This window comes from Paramormyrops kingsleyae, chromosome 6, assembly GCF_048594095.1.
Source record: "Paramormyrops kingsleyae isolate MSU_618 chromosome 6, PKINGS_0.4, whole genome shotgun sequence".
NCBI lineage: Eukaryota > Metazoa > Chordata > Actinopteri > Osteoglossiformes > Mormyridae > Paramormyrops > Paramormyrops kingsleyae.
In genome coordinates, this window is record NC_132802.1 from 16484642 (window position 1) to 16507536 (window position 22895).

At 44.4% G+C, this 22895-nt stretch overlaps 4 protein-coding genes across 7 annotated transcripts; 1 reads left to right on the plus strand and 3 right to left on the minus strand.

Moving 5' to 3' along the window:
• Positions 1 to 13: 13 nt before the first annotated feature.
• derl2 (derlin 2) lies at positions 14 to 4548 on the minus strand. The gene is made up of 7 exons (XM_023833186.2): positions 4397 to 4548; positions 3364 to 3429; positions 3200 to 3273; positions 2370 to 2463; positions 2086 to 2281; positions 1905 to 1995; positions 14 to 1137 (listed from the first exon to the last, which is right to left on the minus strand). The coding sequence occupies exons 1-7, from the start codon at positions 4487 to 4489 to the stop codon at positions 1032 to 1034; spliced, it is 720 nt and encodes a 239-aa protein (XP_023688954.1). The 5' UTR covers positions 4490 to 4548; the 3' UTR covers positions 14 to 1031.
• A 3423-nt stretch (positions 4549 to 7971) lies between these two features.
• On the plus strand, positions 7972 to 9837 carry mis12 (MIS12 kinetochore complex component). 2 transcript variants are annotated; one of them, XM_023833050.2, is made up of 2 exons: positions 7972 to 8129; positions 8580 to 9837. In XM_023833050.2, exons 1-2 carry the CDS (start codon positions 8108 to 8110, stop codon positions 9209 to 9211), a joined length of 654 nt encoding a protein of 217 aa, XP_023688818.1. In that variant the 5' UTR covers positions 7972 to 8107; the 3' UTR covers positions 9212 to 9837. The 2 variants fall into 2 exon arrangements, with proteins under 2 accessions (XP_023688818.1, XP_023688817.1); XM_023833049.2 differs by having other exon boundaries at positions 8124 to 8184.
• Positions 9528 to 11676, minus strand: ift22 (intraflagellar transport 22 homolog (Chlamydomonas)). 2 transcript variants are annotated; one of them, XM_023833052.2, is made up of 6 exons: positions 11329 to 11676; positions 11106 to 11188; positions 10444 to 10533; positions 10100 to 10142; positions 9940 to 10018; positions 9528 to 9761 (listed from the first exon to the last, which is right to left on the minus strand). In XM_023833052.2, the coding sequence occupies exons 1-6, from the start codon at positions 11365 to 11367 to the stop codon at positions 9613 to 9615; spliced, it is 483 nt and encodes a 160-aa protein (XP_023688820.1). In that variant the 5' UTR covers positions 11368 to 11676; the 3' UTR covers positions 9528 to 9612. The 2 variants fall into 2 exon arrangements, with proteins under 2 accessions (XP_023688820.1, XP_023688819.1); XM_023833051.2 differs by having other exon boundaries at positions 9940 to 10142.
• A 3938-nt stretch (positions 11677 to 15614) lies between these two features.
• Positions 15615 to 21158, minus strand: ftr82 (finTRIM family, member 82). Of its 2 annotated transcripts, none has more exons than XM_023833045.2 (7): positions 20432 to 21158; positions 18981 to 19076; positions 18129 to 18362; positions 17853 to 18012; positions 17638 to 17694; positions 17354 to 17419; positions 15615 to 16708 (listed from the first exon to the last, which is right to left on the minus strand). In XM_023833045.2, exons 1-7 carry the CDS (start codon positions 21008 to 21010, stop codon positions 16188 to 16190), a joined length of 1713 nt encoding a protein of 570 aa, XP_023688813.2. In that variant the 5' UTR covers positions 21011 to 21158; the 3' UTR covers positions 15615 to 16187. The 2 variants fall into 2 exon arrangements, with proteins under 2 accessions (XP_023688813.2, XP_023688812.2); XM_023833044.2 differs by having other exon boundaries at positions 17354 to 17422; positions 20432 to 21157.
• Positions 21159 to 22895: the final 1737 nt, after the last annotated feature.

The following is a 22895-nucleotide window of genomic DNA, read 5'->3' on the forward strand; positions in this document are numbered from 1 at the left end:
CCCGTACAAGTCATACAGTTGGCAGAATGGGTCAGTGATTTTAATTTACACTCCAGATCCAAACATATGCGTCGTTCTCAAAGTGTCTATGTACAACAGGTGATGTCCATGATGACCATGTGCCGTGATTTCCAGTGTGAAAGCGTTTGCGCTGCCTGTGTTTGCATTAACCCACCTCTGTACATTTTTTCAGGCACTTCTCTGTGCTAAAAAAACACCAGCCTGTCCTGCTGAATAAGCCACACGTTTCCCCCTGTTACGCACATGATATACAGAAAGGGAGGGAGAGAAAGCAAAAACTTCTGCTCATCATTATTCTCCAAGTCGGAAAACAGTTTTGGAATAATTTAATATTTTCCCCACTACGTGCTCTAAGCTGTCAGGTGTACCAAACGCACTGGTGTTTCATACATCTAATAATTAAGCACAGAGAGTGTGTACGTCTGTTTACACCACACACATCAACGTTAGACAACAGAGCACAGACATTACCTCAATGATTTCTCTGCGTTTCACAAGAGAGCACTATCGTGTTAAAAACTCATCTGTACTCTTAAGAATATGGCAGAGCAAAATCTGAGCCCGAGAAAATTTTTTGAGTAGAGGGGTCACTTGACTATTGCAGAAAGTTAAAAGCACAATCCTCGTGATTATACAGTTTACATATATTTATTTGTAAAAATAAAAGCAAACTTGAAAAAAGGCTCCGAGGACTTGAAGGTCATTCCTTTCTGCTCATCATCCTCAGATCGCTATTTTATAAACGTTATCCACGTCATAGAAAACGGCCAGAGGAGCAGAAGGTAGCGGTGGACGGCTCGCCCCAGGGTGCATTCTGGTCGGCCTGGTGCTGGCGAGCGCCTGCCTGGCCCGGCCTCGGGAGACGAGCGGAAGTGGCTTTCACGGTGGTTCACAGAAACATTTCACACTCTTATCTCAAGCAAGACGGACGAGTGAGAAAAGAAACAAGTCTGGTAGCTCTCAGAATTATTGTCCGAAATAAATCCGATCCCCTGATCGGGGAGGGGGGCCTAGCCCCCTAAACGTTGACCCTCCCCCCAGGCGAAGCCCCCAGGACGCTCCTCTGGCAGTGGGTTATAGTTGGCATCTTCCTCTGGATTGTCAAACAGCATCTTACTGTGGGCGACAGGGAGAGACAGAAAGAAAACTTTTTTATCTGAAATTCTTTGCGTGAATGTCTATTTGAGACGGTATGAACATGGTTGTCATGCAGAACAAGAACGCACACAGACGCTAAACAAGGAAACTAAAATACACTCGGCAAGCAGACTGTCCCCAGCGGGAGAGGGGTCATATCTCGCTGAAATGCGAGAAGAATGAGTAAAATATATTTCCCCATAGATCATCATAAAGTTTCAAACTGCACTAAACAATGAGAATGGATCCTCCTTAGACATCAATGTAATGGACACATTAATAGGCAATGACCTCCGTGAAAGCCAGAGCCCAGGAGAGGGAAAAGCACATCCTGCCTTGTATTAGGGTTAGGGTTTTGCAAAAGTTAAAGGGCTTTGGCAGGGGCAAGATGTCTGGGTAATGACACTAAATGAGGGGGGGGGGACAGGGAGTGAGAGAGAGAGAGAGAGAGAGAGAGAGGGAGAGAGAGGGAGAGACACAGAAAAGAAAGAAAGAAAGAAAGAAAGAAAAAGAAAGAAAGAAAGAAAGAAAGAAAGAAAGAAAGAAAGAAAAAGAAATATCCATCACAGCAGGGTGAAATGGGCTTGGTCATTATGTCAGTTTAGAAAACATCTGCCCCACTGTCTCTGATATCAATCAGAACTACATACATCAGAGATTTACAGGACAGCCCTCATCACACTCACACTCCTGATGCTCTGATCAAAGCGTCTTTCGCTCGCTTTTCGGGCAGCGCTAACACTCACAGGATAGTCGGTGTCCTTAGCCACCTCCCACCACCAGGCTGGTTGGGAAACACGTCCTCCAAGAAGTAGTAGACATGTCCCACGGCGATACCTTAAGGAGAGGAGATGGCGGGATCTGCAAGGTCAGGGCCACAAAATCGAAATGCTGGACTTAAGACACAGGCGCCTGGGGGCCACCTACCCAGCAGATCCACAATGATGGAGTTCCCCAGCAGCAAAGAGAAGCCCATGAGCACCCAGGGCAAGAAGGGGGCCTGGAAGTTGAGGAGGCCGAAGAAGTTCATGCGCACATTAGGGTTACGGCGGCTCCACACATAGACGAGCATGATGGTAAAAGCCTGGCCCAGGAACACCAGGCTTACAAAGGTGCCGAAGATCTGAGCGGCTGCTGTGAAGGTCAACGAGCTCCGTCGTGATGACAGGTGACAAGGAAGAGAAGCTGAGCACGCGGTGCCCAAAGGATACAGTCATCAGGAGGCCGCCAAACAGGAACATGAAGACAAAGTCAGCGGTGCGACCGCGGAAGGACCCCTCTTCCAGCATCCGGCAGTACCGGTACCTGTGGCCCGTCGTCAAGGAGACACACCTACACTCTATTTGCGGAAGTACGGCAGTCAGTATAGTACCTATCCTGTGCTTGACAGATAGTTCTCTTCTGGCTGCATGTTGCAGATGTTATGAGGGGGGCTTCGTCTTCCTCTCAGTAAAAGTTAATGCAACCAAATTAAAGCCTCACAGCAGTTTTAAATAAATATTTATTCCTGGCATCATACAAAGCCAGAATTTCTCTCAGAATTATACTCACTAAACAACATGGCCTAGTAATGTTCATAAATATTTAAGATTGCGGCGCTGGTTAGGAGGCAGTATCCACATAGCGTTTCCTGTGGTCAGACTGGGGAAGGCCTACTGTCAGAAATCGGTGCCTGTGCCATCCACTGCTACGCTATTCTACAGCATTACATAACTGCGGCCCTTTCACACTAACATGCGGCACCTGGATTAACTGCAGGTTTAAATCTCAGAAACACTGAATATTGTGGTATATCCTCTGGGCGGCAAAGTTTCAGTGCAAGCCCAGTTAAAAAGCAGATGGGATTTATCAGCAGAAACAAACATGCCTGCCAGTTAAATGTGTTACACTGTTGTCATGTGATGCACGCTATGCTGCAGAACCCATGACAAAAGATGGCTCAAAAATACAAAATATGCATGCACAAAAGGATTACAAAACTGTCATTGTCAGATAGGGAATTAATGCTGTTTAAAACTGGATACCACTTGTTAAAGGATACAAAAAGATCATGTTGAAGAGGAAATTGAAGCCAACCGGCCCAAAGAACAAAAAATTGGTAATCAGCCGCCATACCTGTTAAACGAAAAAAGGGCATTAACTACATAGTCATTTCATAAGGCTAAAATGTTTTAAATTTGATGTGTTTTAATTATTGTAACTTACCTGATAATTCTTCAATATCAAATCAGGATTGAAGTACAGCTGGAAAGGTGTGATCAACTCTAATTGCTGATGAAAAAGTAAATAGAAAAAAACATGATCAGAAAAGCAAACAAAAACATGGCACTTGTGCTGGAGATGGAATAAGTCATACAAGCATGTGTAATTGCACAGACCTCTCAGTTGGTAACACTGCACTTGACAGGGCACAAATAGTACAGTATCATAGTATTACTATATATTAAGTAACCACAAAAGTATGAGTTACATACTGATTTCATGTTAATTCATCATTAATGAATCATGACGGTTGTCTGGTAATTCTATTAATCTCTGCGAACTACTGAAGGAACAAGTCATGAATAACACAAGTTAAATACTGATCTCATATTTGTTCATTAATGATTCATGATGTATATTTTATCTGAAGTAGTTACTGTACGTGTTTCTATCTATTCTATTAATTTTGCAAACCTTTGTGAACTACTGAAAAAACTACTAAGCAATTACTGAAGGAACAAGTAATAAATGACACAATGTGACATACTGATCACATGTTCGTTCATCATTAATGAATCGTGATCAAGCAGCAACTATTTCTTCATGATTTGTACTTCAGTAGTAACCGGATTATTACTAAGTATTTCTGCCTCAAGTAAAGTGTTACCTTCAAATGTTATATGTATGTATATGCAAAGAAACTGTCTTTCTTCTTATATACCACTGTAGGAATGTACATTCACTCTTTATCACACGTGTTTATATTGTACAGCTGTCTCTAACACTTTTGCACTATTTCGCACTTTCAGATTAAATGCCAAACTACATTTCACTGTCCGAGGACTTATACAATTACAATAAAGTGGAATTTAGTCTAATCGAATCGCTATATCCATTTTGGCTGCTTGCTCAGAGATAATACCAGCTAGCTACATAGGACAGCCATCAGGAACAGAATTCTGTGATCTAAGTGTATGACAGGCCAACGACCTGGCTTAAACAAAAGAGGGTCAAAAGGCGGCTTTGGCCATCTTACCACGGCGGCTGTGGTGAGGACGCACGCTGTAGTATATGCCCTCGTCACAATAGGAATCTGTAAATACTCCTGCTGGAATGTCTGGTAAGCCATTTTAGACAGCTTGGGCGCTTCCGGCACTCACCGGCCACGTCATCACAGGGCGGAGGAAACGTCCAGACGTATGAAGCGTAAGCACGTATGACACGTCAGCACGTATGGCTTTACACGCGCTGACGTGTCAGACACCCGTATATACGAAGCGCCAGTAGATTTGAGCACGTTGGAATTAATCCAAAACAAACAAACAAATGAGATGAAATTATTGCCAGATTAGGCTTGTATTATTAACGTTCTAATTGTTCTAACATAATACCATATAAATTGCTGTTCTGTCAGTTTCAAGCTATTGTTTTCTGTCTTTGAAACACATTTGGAAAGTTACTTAAATCACTGAAAATTTGTGAAAATGGCAAAGCGTTGTGGTGATTTCCAACATATCGCCTCGAGCGTTAACTTTTTGATGGTTGCAATTTTAGATCTCAGTTTTTCTACTGTTATACGTTGAAATGTTTAAAAAATTATGCATTATTACTGAGGCCTATCTTTATACGGCAGATTATCTAGCTTTGAGGGTTTATCTAGATTGGTGTATGCTGTATTAGTTTTGGATGTACCACGTACCTCCATTTATAAGGAAAATTTACTACGCGTTTTCAATGTATTTGGAAGAATAAACACCATTATCTTAAAAAAGATATTTACTGTCCACAGGTAAAAGGGGAGTTAAATGTGTTAGATTTTATAACATCTAATGGTATATTTAAAATAAAACGGATAGAGCTATTTTTTAAAATAAAGTATACTATATATAATTCCTAATTAAATATTTCTAAAAGTATGGAGTATAGAGTTCTTGCTTAATAATAATTTTGATATTGGGAATATCCATTTGAAACTTGATAGGTTTTATAAACAGATACTTCTTATACATGCATGGTCACTTAATGTATGAACATTTTTTCTCCTCGTAGATGGGAGTGTATTTTGAAAATTAAGCCTAGATCATGATCATATAATAAGTATACTGCACTCTTAAACTCTTACATCTCTAGTTAGTTAGATCAGGCTTATTTTAAATTCTGCACGGAAATTATAAATCAATGGAAAAGGGAAAGTACTGTACCAAAAGTGCCTGGTGCGAAGCGGCCAAAGTTTCTGAGCAGATGAAACTCACTTGCAGAAGTTTCAGTACAGTAGCATTTTTCAGATGTTAATGGAGGGCAAAAATATTTCTTCAAATACATTTATAATTAAGTTGACAGAGTATTCTTTATTGTTAATTTTGGCCAACTTATACAATTAAGTTGTTTAATAAGATGGGAAGATGTAACAAATGTAAAATTTTAAGTTGAGAAACATCTTTATTTTAAGTTTTACTTACAATCCCCTCAAATGTTTTTTTAGTATGGGATGCTTTGTAACGCTTATGCCTTGTCCACACGTACACGGGTATTTTTTAAAACGTACCTTTTTCTATACGTCTTGGGCTTTTGTCCACACGTAAACGGCGTCTTAGGTCACTGAAAACGGAACGTCTCCATCCAAGGTGAAGATTTTGAAGAACTCCGTTTTCAGCGTTGACATGTAGACAGGGAAAACAGAGTTTTTGGCTCGAAACGTCAGATTGTGCGCCGTTGTCCACTTTGTTTGCGAACTACTTGATTACTATAAGCAAATTATTTTAAAAACTATTTGTACAGGAATGATTCTGTCCCAAGCTTTTTGGTCCATATAAACTGTTGATCACTATAACCATGATCACTATAAGTGGGTTCCACTGTATTTATGTTTTGCTAGATTAAACGTTCCTGTGTTGTGTGATTCCATTGAATTTGGATTGAAGTGAATTAAATTCTTACTGTCATTCCAATGAATCATTTTACAGGGTATGGCCAATTCAATTCAAATTCCAATTCATGAATGGAATGGGGCTCAATTCATAAATTTTGAACAACCCTGGTACATATTGAGCTAACAAATCTAACTTGCTGTGTGTCCAGTTGCATTCTATGAATTGGGAAGGTGAGTCATCCCTCACGACTAGCAATGGCAGAGAATTGTGCAGCACATGGCGTTCAAGACAGCACCATCCAGGCAGCCAATTTGCTTGTCTAAATGATGTTTTGTGGGTGGACATTAACTCCATCTCAGTAATGAACAATTCATAGCAAAAAAACAGGCTGGCTTGGGGTGAAATAATGAGCCTATTTGTTCTGGTGCAGGATAAATTGAAAAAAATTTGAATTTGGAATTTTGCCCCCAGTCCACTGCAGTGTCAGAAATAAGAATACCAATTTGTACCTTTGCTTATCACTGGGGCTGTACCCTCAAGGGTCCGCCAGTTGTACCCTATAGCTGTAGGTAATTGTACCTTTCAAAGTACAGAAATGGACTGTGAGGAACATTTTTGTACAATTGTGGGTACATTAATGATGTTTGTACCTTGGGGATTTCTTCAGAGTATAGTTTGCTGGTGGCAGGTTATTGGGAGACATCAGGTATCCTCTTAGTGAATACCAGCTCACTACAGTGTTGAACACGTCCGGATTAAACACTGTGGCTGAGGAGAGGAAAGAACAGCAAAGAACACACACTGCTGTAGGGGGTGCTTTGGGCATGGGGAAAATGTGATTCTGGTGCTTACACAAGTCCTTTGGAATTCTAATATTTCCCCATATGCTGCTGTGCTGTTATTGTTGTGTGCGCTACACTGCATAACACTGCAGGAATTATTATGCATCAATTTAAAATGTATATAGAAGAAAATTGTTTCATAAAAGCAGACACAAAGCTATTCAACACTTATTTTGGTTACGACCTCCATTAAAATCCTTCTGGCTTTATTTGCAAATTAACTTATATTAAAATACAAACCAATTTTCATATTTATCTTAAAGAACTAGATAGTAATGTTATATTACTAGTAGAAATAATCTAGAATTATTATTTGTTATGAATGTGATCATTGTACTAGGTCGAAATTCATGTTCAAAATTCAGGTTATTTTGAAATGTAAAAATAAGCATTTTGAACTTTATATTGACGCTATTAAATTTATTTCTTGTATCCAGATGTATTTTATCTTCTTTTTAAACACGATATGTGCGCTTGTTTATATTGTTTATGTTGTGTTTGTTGTTATTGTTAAAATAAAATTCGGAATAAAACGTGTGGGCCCTTCGATCGTTGGCGCCTATTAGTGCTTACGTGTTTATGTACCCTAACTAGTGTGTTGTCAACCAGGAGTTACGTTTACAGCCCCAGTACGGATTGAACGGGAAAGGGCGCGGTAGCCTACGCTAGATTGTACACATAAGAGAAATTAATGTACGGAAATATCACTTTAAACAAAATTAATAAAAAAATAAATGAATATCAGTTAGAACATAGCGTTTAAACTAATAGTACTTAAATTTTATGATTGGCTGATTAAGCTCGTAATATATTATATACTAATATATATTACAACAACGCAGAACATAGGAAACAGATTTCGAAACTACATGGGGTTTACTATATAGACACGTGACCTTCCCTAAGCCGATTGGCCAAGGAGTAACGCGCACGAATTGCTATGATTGGCTGCACTTCTCATGCGCTTTCCATCGCGAGGGAACTTCGAACAGAAGCGAGGATTGCTGACGTACGCGTGCGCGGGAGACGCAGAAAATGGCCGAGTGTGGGATTGAAGGTAATAATGCTGTTTTATGATTGTTTCTTAAAAACGTGTGAGTTATGCATTACTGGTAGGTAGTGTCCAGGCGGCAACGAAATGCATAAATGAATTAGCTGGCTAGATCACTACCTACCTCACTAAGTTTAGCCGGTGCTGTCTGATTGCACATACATTTTCCATTAATTAATTTACTTAATATTCTTTTTTAAGGGTATATCTGTGTCTGTTTATACTGTGTACTTTTTATACTTTACTGTCAGTGCACTTTACGTCTTGTTTTGAACTGTATATTTGTTAGTCAGCACTTTGCGTGCCTTGCTGCTGTACGGGGTAGAATTTCCCCCCGGATCAATAAAAATTAATCTAATCTTTAAAACATTAAGAAATTAAGTTTATCTATAGCCACATAATCAGTTAACGCCTATTTTTTACACTTTCTCCGAGTGATTGTTGTTTATTTTTCAGCAATGCCGCTGTCTCCCGAGACTCTGAAACTGTACGAGGCTCAGTTCTTCGGCTTCACACCGCAGACCTGCATGCTGCGGATCTACAGCGCCTTCCAGGACTGCCTGCATGACATCCTGATGACTGTGGAGGCCGTTTTCGTTAGAAAACTAGCTGGGGAAAAGCCACCAGAAAAGCTGAGCCAGCAGGCCAGGGAGTGCACCTCCAAGCTGCATGCATTTCTGCAGGAGCGCATCCAGCGCCTGTCCAGTCGCATGGACACACTCCTGGTGGACAGCGTGCTGTCAGTCCCCCCCAACGTGCTGCTGCCTGAGGATGGCCCGCATAAGGAGCAGCCTCGGGACATGCAGGAGCTGCTAGAACTGGAGGGGGAGCTAGGACAGCTGCAGCAGTGCTACCAGGCGGAGGTGTGCGCCAGACAGGCCCTGCTGGCCGAACTGGAAGAGCAAAGGGAAGTGCAGGAGGACCTGGACAGCCTGTTGCGGTGGATTGGGGAGCTGCGGGCGTCCTGGATGCAGGGGGGCCTGGGAGACGTGCAGGAGAGCCTCGCCTTTATGACACGGACCGTGAAACATGTGCGAGACGTGATGCAAGGAATCACGCAGAAAAGTAGCATGCTAGATCATCACTGAACTTAAGATTAAAATGGACTTAATTTGATCCCCTGGAGGGTGGTGGCTGGGGGTTCTGTGACCGTGGGGTGTTTCTTCTTTGTTTGTTTAGTCAATAAAAAATAAATGTCTTTCTGTGGTTATACTAAAAATAATCAAGATCGATTTATTTTATTATTTCTGTCAGGCAGTTTTGATTCTGGAACAATTCAGTTACACCCTAGATTTTCCCTCTCTAAGCTTGGCTAAGAAAGACCTTCACTCATTCCCTGTATGCTTTAGATATTCTATGTTCATCCCTGTTTAGCAAAGGCAGAAAAGTGACAGAAACACTTAATGATTGACAAGCAGTGATCGAAACATTTAATATCGAAGTTTGCCACAGTATGGACCAGTCTCCATTGTGCTTAGCTCCTTTGATGCTATGTGATGATTGACATCTCCTCACGCTCACGGCTTTCCGACATCATCCTCACTATGGATCCCAGGTATCTCCGGAACGCCTGTCTCATTTGCTCTGGGTCCTCCTCCAGGTTGGAGTGGATCATGGAGAGTTTGCTTAAATGTGAGGCTGTATGGAGAAATCAACAGAATGTGACTGGTAATTAAACAGGCATTTAGAAGGATGACCCAACCCAGGTCATTGCTACCTAGGCTGCAGTTTCTGTAAGTGTTGTTAAGTGAACAGCAGCATAACAGCTTCACGGTAAACATACAGTAGGAGCTACACTGCAGTGACTGCTCATTACCGAGCGCTGGGTGTCCCCTGTCAGCTGAGCTTCCTGGCTTGTGGTGTGCAATCAGGAGACACTGGCTCTCCTGCATTCCCTGCGAGGAAACGAAAGACGAATGCCAGGTCTCCATTTCTCTCAGGTGGCTGGACACGTCCGGATTAAACACAATTAGTACCCCATTGGAATCTCTCATCAGCGCAGGCCAACAGGATTCAAACCTATAGAATGTGAGAAAGTAAACACACATAACTGACATAACTGACACTAAAACAATATACATCACTAATATCAGGACTAAAAAAGTAATCACTTCTACACAATTTTAAAAGGCTCACAACAAAAAAAACTTAGTGTATGTGCACTGTGATGGACTGGCATCTCATCCAAGGTGTCCCCAGCCTTGTGTCCAATGCTCTCTAGGACAGGTTCCAGCCTCCGATGGGGAGATAAATCTGCATGATTCTAGGGCACACCTGGTTGATTACAGCAGATTATTTAGCATTTGCATGCCGGCCTTACTTAAAATCTCCAGCACAATCCCACAGCTCCACGTCGAGGGTCGCGTTTTTGTCACTGGCATCCAAAGTTTGCGACTCAAATTCCAGAATCCTGAGGGAATGAACAGGTAGTGATTAAGCACAAATCAGCAGCCCACATACAGTATGATTATTCACATACACCAGGTGTCTGTTCAAAATGCTATGTTCACATGGAGAAAATCAGGGAGACAGCTCTTCATTAACAGCAAGGTGATTCAGAACATCCATCTTTTAACCAGTCCTGGATAAGCCTGGACTTCACGAGATGCCAGTGCATCAGAGGGCACGGGGCACCCTGGATGGGACACCAGTCCACCATGGGGTACAGGGCAGTGGACACCCAGGATAGGACGCTGGTCCATCACAGGGCAGGGGACACCTTGGACAGGATGCCAGTCCATCACAGGACACAAGGCAGGGGACACCCTGGATGGGATTCCCGTCCATCACAAGGAAGATACAAACACATACATACAATCATACTCTATGGTTTATTCAGAGACACCAGTTTGCTTAACTGCATGCCTTTGAGGAAAATCTGCACCATGTGAACTCCGCACACAAACAGTGGAGTGGACGTGGGAGCTATGAAACGCGGGGATAATGATGATGTACTTTATACAATAATGTCGGTAAGTTTACCTGACGCCCTGTGTCGGCCGGTACTCGCCTCCTATAGTCTCAGTGGCATCCGACAGAAAGTCGGACAGTGCCGTCTTGCCGCTCTGTTAAAGGGTAAAGACGGGTTATAAAACAGCATAATTAGCAGAAATACACTTTAAATAGATCAGGAATGTTTTCATCGACGTAAACCCCCGTTTCTCCCATCTAACAACCCGGTGTGTTTTGCTCGTACTCGCCTTACCTCACTTGGTCCGATAACCAGTATCTTTGCCTTAAACATGTCATCAGTGTGCTGATTATACTCTACGATGTGGATGTGAACATTACACAACAACAAAACGAAACTGAATTCAGCCGAAGCGTCCTGCCCGCTCGTCCGTCTCCAAGGCGCCCGGCCACCAGGTAAATCGAACGGCGCTCCGCTAGTGCAGATTCGTGTGGTGGGAAACCGCAGGCGTTTCTCAAGATATCTCTTGTACCAACAAAAATTAACACTGAATCAGGGTTGGTTTACCATACTTCATTAGAGCAATATACAAAACTCGATAGTAGCGCTTGCTGTCATCTTACACACGATAGTGCTTCTCTGTCGGACTCAATTTCCCATAATGCAACCGCAACACAGCAATAAATATGTAAAAAAGATTAAATAAGTACGGCATGCATGGCGTTTCTGGTAATCTGCATCAATGTGGATTTACCTTAAAATGTCAGATATGAGTAAATAAACGTATTCCGTTAAAGATTACTGAATGCATGCTCTAAAACTTCATTTGTAATGTATTCCGTTAGTTTACCGCCAGTTAATACTGTAATCTAAACACTTTGGCTTTCAATCGTTAACTCCCATGCGCTTAACATAAGACAATAATTATTACATTATGCATTTCCAATCAATGAGTCTCCTCCCGGTTGGACATGCCCAAAACACCTCCCCAGGGCCGCATCCAGAAGGCATCCTAGACAGATGCCACCTTTGCTGGCTCCTTTCCATGCAGAGGAGCAGCAGCTCTACTTTGAGCCTCTCCCAGATGTTCAAGGTCTTCACCCTGACACCCTAAGAAGGAAGCTCATTTCCGCTGCATGTAATCTGTGACCTCATTCTTTCGGACACTACCCATAGGTAAGGTTTGGAATGCAGATTGACTGGTAAATTGACAGATTCGCCTTTCGGCTCAGCTCTCTCTTTACCACGACCGACTAGTACAATGTCTGCATAGACGCTGATGCTGCATTGATCTGCCTGTTTTTCTGGTCCATTCTTCCCTGACTCATGAACAAGTGCCTCAGTTTCAACCTGAAGGGGGCAATCCACCCTTTACCAGTTGAGAACGATGGTCTCAGACTTGGAGCTTCTGATCCTCATTCTTCATTCAGCCTGATACCCCCTTTTATCATTGGTGTCCACCCCTGGGTTGGAGGATTGCCGCAGTGACAGGCACTAATAACCTTATGGCCTCAGCTCTGTGCAGCCACCTCAGTAATGGAGGTACACAACATTGTCCTTTTGCGCTCTTCAGCCTCTCCCGGAATGCAAGAGAAGTTCTGCTGGAGGTGTGAGTTGAAGATCTCCCAGACAGGGGCCTCCACCAGACACTTCCAGCACACCCTCACCATGTGTTTGGGTTTACCTGGTCTGTCCATCATTTTCCTCCGCCATCTAATCCAACTCTGATCAGTTGACAGCTCAGTTCCTCTCTTTACTTAGGGGTCCAAGGCATTTGGTCACAGATCCCATGAGCTGACTACAAAATCGATCATTGAGCTGTGGCTTAGGGTGCTTTGATGCCAGGTGCATTTATGAACATCCTTTTTTTCTAATATGGTGTTCATTATGGATAAATAGTGATTAGTGTGGAAGTCCAATAACAGACCACTGCTCAGGTTCAGATCGGGCAGGTTTCGAAATTGTTACCCAAGTATCTTCCAGTACCACACCCACTGTCTCCAAGAAGTCTGGATACTCTGAGCTGATGTTTGGTGCATATACTCCCTGTCCCCAGACTCGAAGTCAAAGTGAGGCAAACCTCTCATCCTCTGGGGTGAACTCCAGCGTGTAAGTGCCAGACTGGGGGGCTATGAATAGACCCATACCTGCCTAACATCTCTCATCCAGGGCAACTCATGGGGGATTAGAGTCCAGCCCCTCTCCAGGAGTTTGGTTCCAGGGCCTGAGCCGTGCCGTGAGGTGAGCCCGACTAAATCTAGTCGGTATCTCCAGTTTTGGTAGCAGAGGATCAGTCCACCTAGGCATCTGCCTTCGACCTCCGCTAGATCAGACCTTTATCGCTCTTCCTTCAGATGGTGGACCCACAGGAGAATGGTCTCATGTGGCTCATTCAGGCTGGGCCTGACCGGGCCCCATGGGTGAACACCTAACCTTCCAGTGCTTGCAGACAAGCCCACCCCCAGCCCTATCTTCAGGGAAGGGCCCCGGTCTCACTTTTCCTTCTTGTTGTGTTCCATAAGGGGTATTCTAATTGCTCTTAGTCTGGTCCCTCATCTAGAACCTATTTGCCATGGGAGACCCTCTCAGGGGCAATTAACCGCGACTGCATGGCTCCTAAGATCACTGGGACACACAAACCCCTCCCCCATGGTAAGGTGGCGATTTGTGGAGGGGTCTACAATGTTACCATGTGTTTATATGGAGAGGAAAAGGCTTAATGTGGAAATCATTGTTTATCATTCAAGTTAGGTTCATTTGCCTGTAAATGGGAATGAGAAATGTGGAAATTCAAGGTTACTGTTATGGTATATTTAGCTGCATTAAACTTTCTCTCTGTGGGAAAAACAGTCCTGGGTGCAGCGTAGTGCAAATAGATGAGTTTAATGGACGGCTTACAGGACCAGTGAACCTGTATGTTTTTTTTTTCATGTGTTTGGTGGAACACAGTTTATTACAGACATGTAAGTGTTCTCAGCTCATAGATGGTTAACATGTACACTGATCTAATTCAATAAAATACAATATAAATTTGCAGACGTGGTTTTCATTCAACTGCAACGAAACGTATAATTTCAAAACTGCCACTTGCTTCGCTGTATTACTGTGAAATAGTTTTAATAGGCTTAGGTCTGGTAGCACAATTGAACTCGGTTGGAAAAAAATCTTACTACATATCTATGATATTTCTTTTAGTTACTGCCCTGAAATATCAACATGTTTCCTCCTTTCATTTGCTTAAAGACGTCTGCATATGCCAGCAGGTAGTCTGGCCCACTCTTCCTGAGCAAACTGCTCAAGCTGCCTCAGGTTTGGAGGGTGGCGTCTCCACACTGCAATTTCCAGATCTTTCCATAGATGTTCAATAGGATTAAGATCTGGGCTCATGGAGGGCTATTTAAGAATAGTCCAATGTTTCTCACATTCTTGAGTGCTTTTAGCTGTTGGAGGACCCATGACCTGTGACTGAGGCTGAGCTCCAGTTTTGTCTCATTAGTCCAAATGCCTTTCCCCCAGAAACTTTGGGGTTTGTCATCATGCATTTTGGCCAATCCCACTCTGGCTTTTTAAATGTTTTTCTGTCAATAGTGGAGCCCGAGTGGGTCTTCTTCCATGGAACCCATTATTGTTCGAAATGCGATGGATGGTGCGATCAGAAAGTGATGTATGATCTTGGAGCTCAGCTAGAATGATTTTGGATGGTTTCCTTGGCTCTTTTTCTACTATCTGCACTATCCTTATAATCAACCTGGGCTTGCAGTTCCTCTTGCGTCCAGGTCCTGGGAGGTTGGCTACAGTCCCACAGACCTTATACTTTTTTTTATAATATTAACTGTGGTCACAGGAACGTGAATCTGCTTGGAGTTGGTCTTATAGCCTTTACCTTTAACATGGTTATCTATAATCTTCTTTCTGAGCTCCTCAGACAGCTCTCTCCTCTACTGTCTCTGGTCCATGTTCACACAATGATACCAACCAACACAGTAGCATGTTCTTTCCCTTTAAATATGCTGAATGGCTGATGAAAAGCTTGAAGGCACCTGTGATACTAATTAAGGTTAAACACTTAGTTTGAATGACTGTAATGCAAGGCGAAATAGTCTCTTTAGTGATACCAACAAATCTGTCCATACTATTTTAGCATATATTTGTAAAATAAAAAACAAATCTTTTCACAATTTTATTGGTTTACTCTATCACATACTAAAGGCATGCGGGTATACATTAGACAATTGCTTTTAATTGAATCACCTTTCAGGAGAAATGAAGCATTGTTTTAATGAGCTGTAAGGTTACCAACAAATTTGTCCACGTCTGTATGTGTAGTTATGAAACATTATGAGTAAGTAGTATGGGTAGTATGGGTATATATAAGTGCAATGTCACTCTCTACTGCACATACAGGACTGGTGAAGATCAGCGTTTCTGATGCCTCAGCACATGAACAGTGTGAGTCTGGCGTCTCCTCATTACAGCCTGTACCTTGACCATGCTATCATGTAATTATCCTGCCTATAGTCATATCAACAATGCCATGGTTTTTATGTTTACGGAGCAACAACAACACCGAACAAACATGGTGGAGAGGTGATTCCTTTTATTTTGGAAAAAACACACACACACAAAATGCAAACAACAATTCAGTAGATATCATGAAAATGCAACTTAGTAAACACGTACTTTTTCCATAACTAAAATTGGTCTATAAGCCTTGCTATGAGGTGATTATGAGACATTATAGGAAAACGGCAAAAGCTATTGCTGATTTACCAATACACCAACTGTTTGTTTTAAATACATTTTGCATTAGAATTATACAATTGATTCTTTGGCTATGTAGATTTAACCTGTTGTTTACCGAGTTCATATACTGAAGGATACAGTAAAGACATAAAAACTCCATAAAAACCATGAACTCCGAGTAAGAATACTGATGAACATTTTAAACAAGCTTGTATGAAAGTTTCCAGCACATTTTCAGGCTCTTAAACAATTTCTCATTAAAAAAAAACGTACAAGACTCAATTTAAACTGTTTTACTGAAGGATCCTGACAGATAAACAGGAAGAGACGAACTATAAAAAAAAGCACCAGAAAAAGGTGAGAAGGGACGAGGGATTTACTTTTCAAAGCTGTTTCTGCACGGATTTCCGTCATTTGAGCTGACATATTTTGACAGAGGTTCCCACTCCAAACCCAGGGTAGACGGGCTCTGTAAACGTGGTCTCGAACCTGTGTAGGAGGCTCATGGTCTCGCCGATGCTGAAGAAGGAGAGAATGCCAGCGGCGTGGTCCAGGTAGATCCCAATCCTGGGACAGTGCGGGGCGCTGATGGTGTTGTCCACCCTGTTGTGCCAGGCGGAATAGCCTGAGTCGGAGCAGAGTAAGCTCCAGGACTTTTTGTTATAGCCCATCAGACAGAGGGAGCCCTTCCCTTTGCGGCTGATGCCCTTATAAGTGACCCCCACGGAGAACTCTCCGTTCCACTCCACCTCCCAGTAGAAGCGGCTCCCAGACAGCGCCTCCCTGCAGAGCACCTGTGCAAAGCAGTCAAACCTCTCGGAGCTCTCCGGGTACGGCTGCAGGTCTCGCGTCCGGATGACCTTCCGGTTGCCCTCAGTCAGGTAGAGCTCTTTGTAGGCAGTGTTGGGGTCCAGCCGGAGCTGGCAGAAATCTGGGCAAAGAGAAGCAGGGCGGGATGATGTGGAGAAAACAACCCTATACAGAAGCGTGAAGCACATCAGGTGTGTCCTTTCAGCGTTTCTCAACAGCACCGATGACAAGTTATGAGGGAATCCAGATGTTCAAGAGTTTCATGCGCAGAAAGCAGTCAGTTACACTGTACAGTGACCATCTTACTCTGCAAGTCCTTCCAGCGACTGGTAAACACAAATTAAACACAAAACACAAATACAGACTAAGGTGCTTCAATAAGGCATTAAATCCCTGTATATACAAAAGGATTAATGTGACTAAAACACAGTGTTCGGCAAGTTACTCATAAAAGTCATCCATTACAGAAAAAGGTGGAAATTTCAGATCCAGAAAGTAGAAATCCAGACCAAGATTTTGTTTCAAATAACCAGTTGAGTACTCTGTGATTGTGACTCTTTATGTTGAACTGGTTGGTTGAAACAAAATCTTGGTCTGGATTTGTTCTATTTGGACCTGGACTTTCCACCTCTGTCTGTAATGGATTACTTCCCTAACGCTGCTAAAACAGAGAAAAAAATAGTGTGGGTTGCAGGGGGAGCACACACAGATATCTGCCACAGAGGGCGCCATCTCAGAAATATGAAGTATTTGCGGAGGTACTCACATTTTAAAAAGTCAGACCTGTTTCGGGGCTCTGGAGGCGGTGCACTGTCCACTGTTACTTGACTAGCTACTGTAGATACAAAATAATTCTACTTAGATTTGGAATGAAAAATTAAAATAAATACCCAGCACATGATCTCCCTGCTGTACTTCTCTCAAAGTGCTCTGTATCGGGTGTCTGGACACATTGTATCTGCGGTGTTACTCTCCACAATACCCGCCTTTACTCATTTCTTGATGTTAGGCTATTATGATTTGATTTGTAAATTATTTATTATGCTTTACCTTTAATGGGTTTCTCTTTGCTCCGGTTCTCCATGGTGTAAACTGGAATCTCATTTACTGTGGTACAGGACAAATGATTCACAATATTTGTTATCACATTATTGAGAATCTTTCTGTGTTTGTTCAGAAACCAGGGGTAAGGCAGGCAGATCGCATCCATCCTTCAGTACAAAGGCACATTTTCACAGCAAACATAAATGTTGAGCATTATGAACCTGATCTGGAGATCTTCAGCAGCTCTTCTCGGCCCAGTTCCTCCAAGCGCTCTTTGATTTCGGCCACCGCTTTCCGCGCCATGCTGAAGGAGAAGTCTGGATTGACAGTCACCTTGGGTATGACCCCATCGTCGGTCGGGGTGCACAGATAGTTGAAGTTCTGTAGATGAAGAGGAGCAGGGGTGTGGAAATGCATCAGGACAGGATGTTCTCAGGCCAGCCAGCGGGATTTGTTTCAGATTTGTTAACCCTGGGCCATGGTTCTGAAGGTTCTACCTGTAGGAAATGTATGTGGTCCTCAGTGCTGTATAGCTGCTTCAATCCCAGCTCTTTCTTCTTCAGCTCCTCGATCTCCTGCTCCAGCCTCTCCACGAGCCCGTCTGCCTGGTTGAAGGCGGCCTTCTCGTTGATGCCAATCAGCTTGGTGACCTCGGAGCGCATCCTCTCGATGGAGCTGATCATCTCCCGGAACATCTTCTCACTCTCTGCCATGGCTCTCTCGGCTGAACTCTGTTTGGAAGCCAGAGTGTCCGCTGAGCACACCAACACCGGCCCGATGAATCCCTGCACCTCAAACTAAGCTTACGGCTGCATGTGTGGCTCTATGTGTTTTGTTATAATCTGAAATTGTACCTTAAATACTATACCTGCTTTTTGTGTGTTCTTTTGTTTCGTATGACCACTATCAGGAACCTTAATAATAGCAACGTAGGTGTAGAACTTACTGGTTGAATGGATCAAATTGTACCCTCTTTCATATGAAACTTCACTGTGCTGTAGATTCATACTGTATATCAGTGTTTCCCAATCCAGTCCTCGGGGACCCATAGACCCTACTGGGAGCTGGTAGGGAGCAAAAATGTGGACTGTATGGCAGGGAGCTCGGAGGGAGCAAAAATGTGGACTGGCTGTGGGATTGGGCAACACTGCTGTAGATCGTTTACTAAAGCCAAATGTATTAAAGATACACCCAGGGAATTATATTTACTATGAATTTCTTGAGCAGCTACACTCCTCCGGGAGAATTCCTAGGTCTGCCCATAAACGGCTGTGTGGTGTTTGAAAGCTGCATCCTGGGATTGAAATGCCTGGCCGGCAGCTTCCTGCCGGTGCTCCGATGTCACGCACCTTCAGCGAGTCCACAGCCGTACGCAGCTCCTCCAGCTCCTTCATCCTCCCCTGGCATTTCTGCCGGATCTCCGCCTGGGACGCGCCCAGGAGTTTCTGCGCAGGAAAAAAAAGGGGAAAGCAGCCAAAATAAGGAACATTAGACGGTCCTCATGAGCCTTTACAGTGCATCCCTCACATCTGTATTATGCTTTCTAACACCGTTTTCTTCAGGAAATTCAGGACAGGAAATTCCAGCCAGGAAGCAGTGTAGGAAACATGCTGTAAGGCCATCAGATGTGGGCTCATGGTAACGTCTGTGGCTGGCCCTCAGTCCTCAGCTGCACTACCGGTTCACGGAAACACCGGCGTTTTGAAAATTGCCAGAGCAGGGAGCACGGTGTAGCTTCAGTGAGCGGGTGTTAAGGCCTCCTGCATGGCCGGGGGCTGCCTTATCTCACAGGAAGCCAGGAATCTGAATCATGCCAGGAATGTGAGAGCGTGGGCAGGCCCAGGACCCGCTACAAAGTGTGCACATCTTTGAAAGTCAAACAAAGTTTTAGCATGGCTGAAGGATAACCAGGATAAGCAAGGAGAAGCTCAGGAGTCTTAGGTGGGCAAGACAGGCTCTGCTTTTCAAAACACAACCAGGCCATATGAGTTGTGCTGTATCGAAATAGTATTAACTTTAACAGCAGATACACGATACCTAGAGAGTCTTTGAATTCAGAGGCGAGTCACGCATCTTTGTTTTACGATTTCCAGTTCAGTTTGGGTGTGGCAATTCTTAGCAGAGTTGTGGAGGAGATGATTATTCCCATGTGGGAATACGGGGCAGCAGCTTTGAGTAATTCACTGGGAATATCAGGCACTGATTCACAGTGAATCGGCACACCGGGACCCTTATCTCCAATGACATCTGCTAGGGAACATTGCATCATTCCCTGGGTGCAAAGTTCACGGCACACACATTCTTTAACCTCAAAAAAACTACTACAGATCCGCCGCAAGTAACATTCCTGTGTCTTGGCTCATTTAATCCTCCTCAAGCATCTGTTCCACCTTTTATCTAACACAAAACAAAAGGGTGTGTTGCTCGAGAAATATGTGATCAGAAATACTCACTGAGTTTGGTAAGTTAACCATTAGTAGCGCTCTTAGTTGCCTTGCATTTTGACTCTACAGTAATATATGCATGAAATCTAAAACATGAATCATCTACCAGTAACTGTCCATAAACCATGTAAAATCGCAGGCTGGCTTTTGCGTTCTTATTCCTGACGTTGTAATGCCTTCTCATTTTCCAAGAAGCTTAATCACACAGTTCCTGTCATTTTGTCACTCAGTGTCAGTTTTCACCTGCATTTCTTACCCATTGTATCAGCCCAGGACGTTTGCTGTCCTGAAGCCCTGTGGGATTCCCACACCGTAATAATAACGGCAAAGAAGTCGCTTTCCGGAACGCTCCTCACCTGTTTCTCGCTCCTCTCCGCCTCGGCCGAGACGATGTCGTGACCCCGGTGCTCGCTGACGGTGCAGAGCGCGCAGATGCACATCTGGTCAGTCCGGCAGAATAGCTCCAGGCTCTTCTGGTGCTGCGGGCAGATCTTGCGGTCCAGGTTACCCAGCTCGTCCACCAGCTTGTGCCGCTTGAAGGTGGTTGACTCGTAGTGTGGCTTCAGGTGCTTCTCACAGTACGACGCCAGGCAATTCAGGCACGACTTCACCGCCTTGAACTTCTTGCCGATGCAGAAGTCGCAGGGCACGTCCCCGGGGCCCGCATAGCTGTTGGTCCCCACGGTGGGGCTGGACCCCTTCTTCAGCCTCTCGGCCACCTTGGTGAGCATGGTGTTGGGCCGCAGCACGGGCCTCTGCGTGAAGGTGATGCGGCACTGGGGGCAGACATAGATGCCCGTGTAGTCGGCCTCGTCCCAGTAGCTGCTGATGCAGTCCATGCAGTAGCTGTGTCCACATGGAATAGCCACAGGGTCCTTCAGAATGCCCACACAGAGCGGGCAGCTGAAGTGGTCGGGGGACAGGGGGTCGGCCATGTTTAGCGTAGCGCAGTGTAGCGTAACAACGCAGTGCAGCGTAGCAGTTCCTCAGCAGCGTGCTGAGCTCCAGTGGCTGGCAGTGGACAAGCAGAGCTCTCGCCTCTGAGTGCCTGAGCAGAGCAAAACCCAGGCTCAGATAAAACAGGCAGAGCGACGGCAACTGAAACTGGGGCGGACTTAAGGGAGAGAGGGGGCGGGGTCGGCTGCTGGCAGATGAATGAGTTGTAAGACAGAACTCCGAGTATGGGCGGGGGGGCAAAGCTGGAAGGACACGCGTCCGTACTGCGAAATGGCAAATCTGCCTGCCGGGCGTGATTACAGCACTGATTACAGTCCTCCATTTATTTATCACATGTTTAAAGTTCTTAAGTCTGCTACTATAGTTTTTTCTTGCCTCTTGTGTTCTGGTGATTTGTTTCTCCCAATCTGGCAGCACCTTTTGACGGTCGGTAGGGGGGGGGGGGGCGCGGTGAGGGTGTGTACAGGCGCTATGTGGTGTTTGCTCAACATGGCTGATTGCTGCCGGTTACGTTTCTGCTGCCCAGACAAATGAGCAGGTAGGGACTGGCTGATTGTTATCGAGCTGCAGCAGGGATGCCGGACTCCCCGTGTTTGAATGGCGCCCTGCTGAACCGGTTTGGGGGTGAGGGCTAAATAGGCAAACGTCACGCGTTTCAGGAGCGTGTGTCCCGTCACCGAGACATATCAATACAAACTCCTGATTCACGTGTTTGCCATCCAAGACTGACAGAGGAGCTCAGCAATGTTTTTGGAGTGTCTGAGTGCAGTGAGAGCGACACTGAGCCACACTCTATCCCAGCACGTCCACACCGGGTTCAAAGGTCGGTTTCCTGAGAGCTGGACTTCCTCTGGAAACGGACACGGCACTTGGGCGTGACCCTCTCCTCTAATGGCGTTTGTTTGTTGGTGTGAATGGGTTTCGCCTGATGCCGCCCCTTCCTATAAGGGTTCTCTGCCTGTGGGTGGGGCCGGTGAGAACTTTCCACATGCCGCATATGTGTAGCTCGATTTCATCCAGATGCATTATGGGTACTCTCCAAGTCGTTGAAAGTTTAATCTGAGGGCTCTGTCAGTCGCCCCGCCCCCGAATGCGACTCTTCAAGAGGAATGCGATCTATTTGGTGATATTTCTGACAGGCAAATAGCGGCAGTCCTCACATATGCTGTCATGCTGGGTGGTTACATACCGGTATCTGGCTGGCCTGTGTGTTACACGCCGGTATCTGACTGCCCTGACTGCTCTGCGTGTCTTTCATCGTGTACAGAGTTTCGCCTTTCTCCTTATAAGGAAGTCAGGTTTCTGATAAGCCCCCCCCCCCCCCCCCCACAGTGTTGACAAGCCGCCATAGGAGCTTTTTTGTCCAGCGATCTGGTACTGATTAACCTGATCACTGCCTTCAGACTGACAGCAAAACCACAGAAAGAACAGCAAACCCCCCCGTTTATACAAACGGATTTAAGATTTACATTAAGTCACTTTTAACATGGCAACCTGTATAATTAAAGATTGTTGTAAAACATATTGCCATTATAAATTAATGGGCAAATCCATCTCTTCTAAGTTTTCTGTAAGGTCTTCCTTCATCTGGGGGAGACAGGTGGGTTTTATGCGGTCGTTAAATTCAGTGGAATGAACGTAAAGCACCTAGCGGACATTAGTTTAATGGAATGGCATCTAAGGGAAGTAGATATTGGGGAAGGGGCTGAGGTCCCAGCTGCGGACGCGATTGGCCGACGCAGGCAGACGAGGTATTTACAAGTGTTCCTCTTGAAACAATGGCTACCTTTGTGAGCTGGAAAGGTACACAGTGGGAGAGAGCAGGGGAGCTGGGCCCTGTGCCAGGCTGCGAGAGCTCGGCCT

Coding starts and splice junctions, on each gene's coding strand:
- derl2 (XM_023833186.2), bottom strand. CDS start 4,489: ATGGCTTACCAGACATTCCAGCAGGAGTATTTACAGATTCCTATTGTG. Junction 2,282..2,369: donor TTGGCGGCCTCCTGATGACT/GTATCCTTTGGG, acceptor GCAGCCGCTCAG/ATCTTCGGCACCTTTGTAAG. Junction 1,138..1,904: donor CTAAGGACACCGACTATCCT/GTGAGTGTTAGC, acceptor TGTCGCCCACAG/TAAGATGCTGTTTGACAATC.
- mis12 (XM_023833049.2), top strand. CDS start 8,136: ATGCTGTTTTATGATTGTTTCTTAAAAACGTGTGAGTTATGCATTACT. Junction 8,185..8,579: donor GTGTGAGTTATGCATTACTG/GTAGGTAGTGTC, acceptor TTTATTTTTCAG/CAATGCCGCTGTCTCCCGAG.
- ift22 (XM_023833051.2), bottom strand. CDS start 11,367: ATGTTTAAGGCAAAGATACTGGTTATCGGACCAAGTGAG. Junction 11,189..11,328: donor TGGTTATCGGACCAAGTGAG/GTAAGGCGAGTA, acceptor ACCCTTTAACAG/AGCGGCAAGACGGCACTGTC. Junction 10,534..11,105: donor CGGCCGACACAGGGCGTCAG/GTAAACTTACCG, acceptor TCATTCCCTCAG/GATTCTGGAATTTGAGTCGC.
- ftr82 (XM_023833044.2), bottom strand. CDS start 21,010: ATGGCCGACCCCCTGTCCCCCGACCACTTCAGCTGCCCGCTCTGTGTG. Junction 18,363..18,980: donor CGGCTGTGGACTCGCTGAAG/GTGCGTGACATC, acceptor GCTTCCAAACAG/AGTTCAGCCGAGAGAGCCAT. Junction 17,423..17,637: donor CAAAGAGAAACCCATTAAAG/GTAAAGCATAAT, acceptor TTGTATCTACAG/TAGCTAGTCAAGTAACAGTG.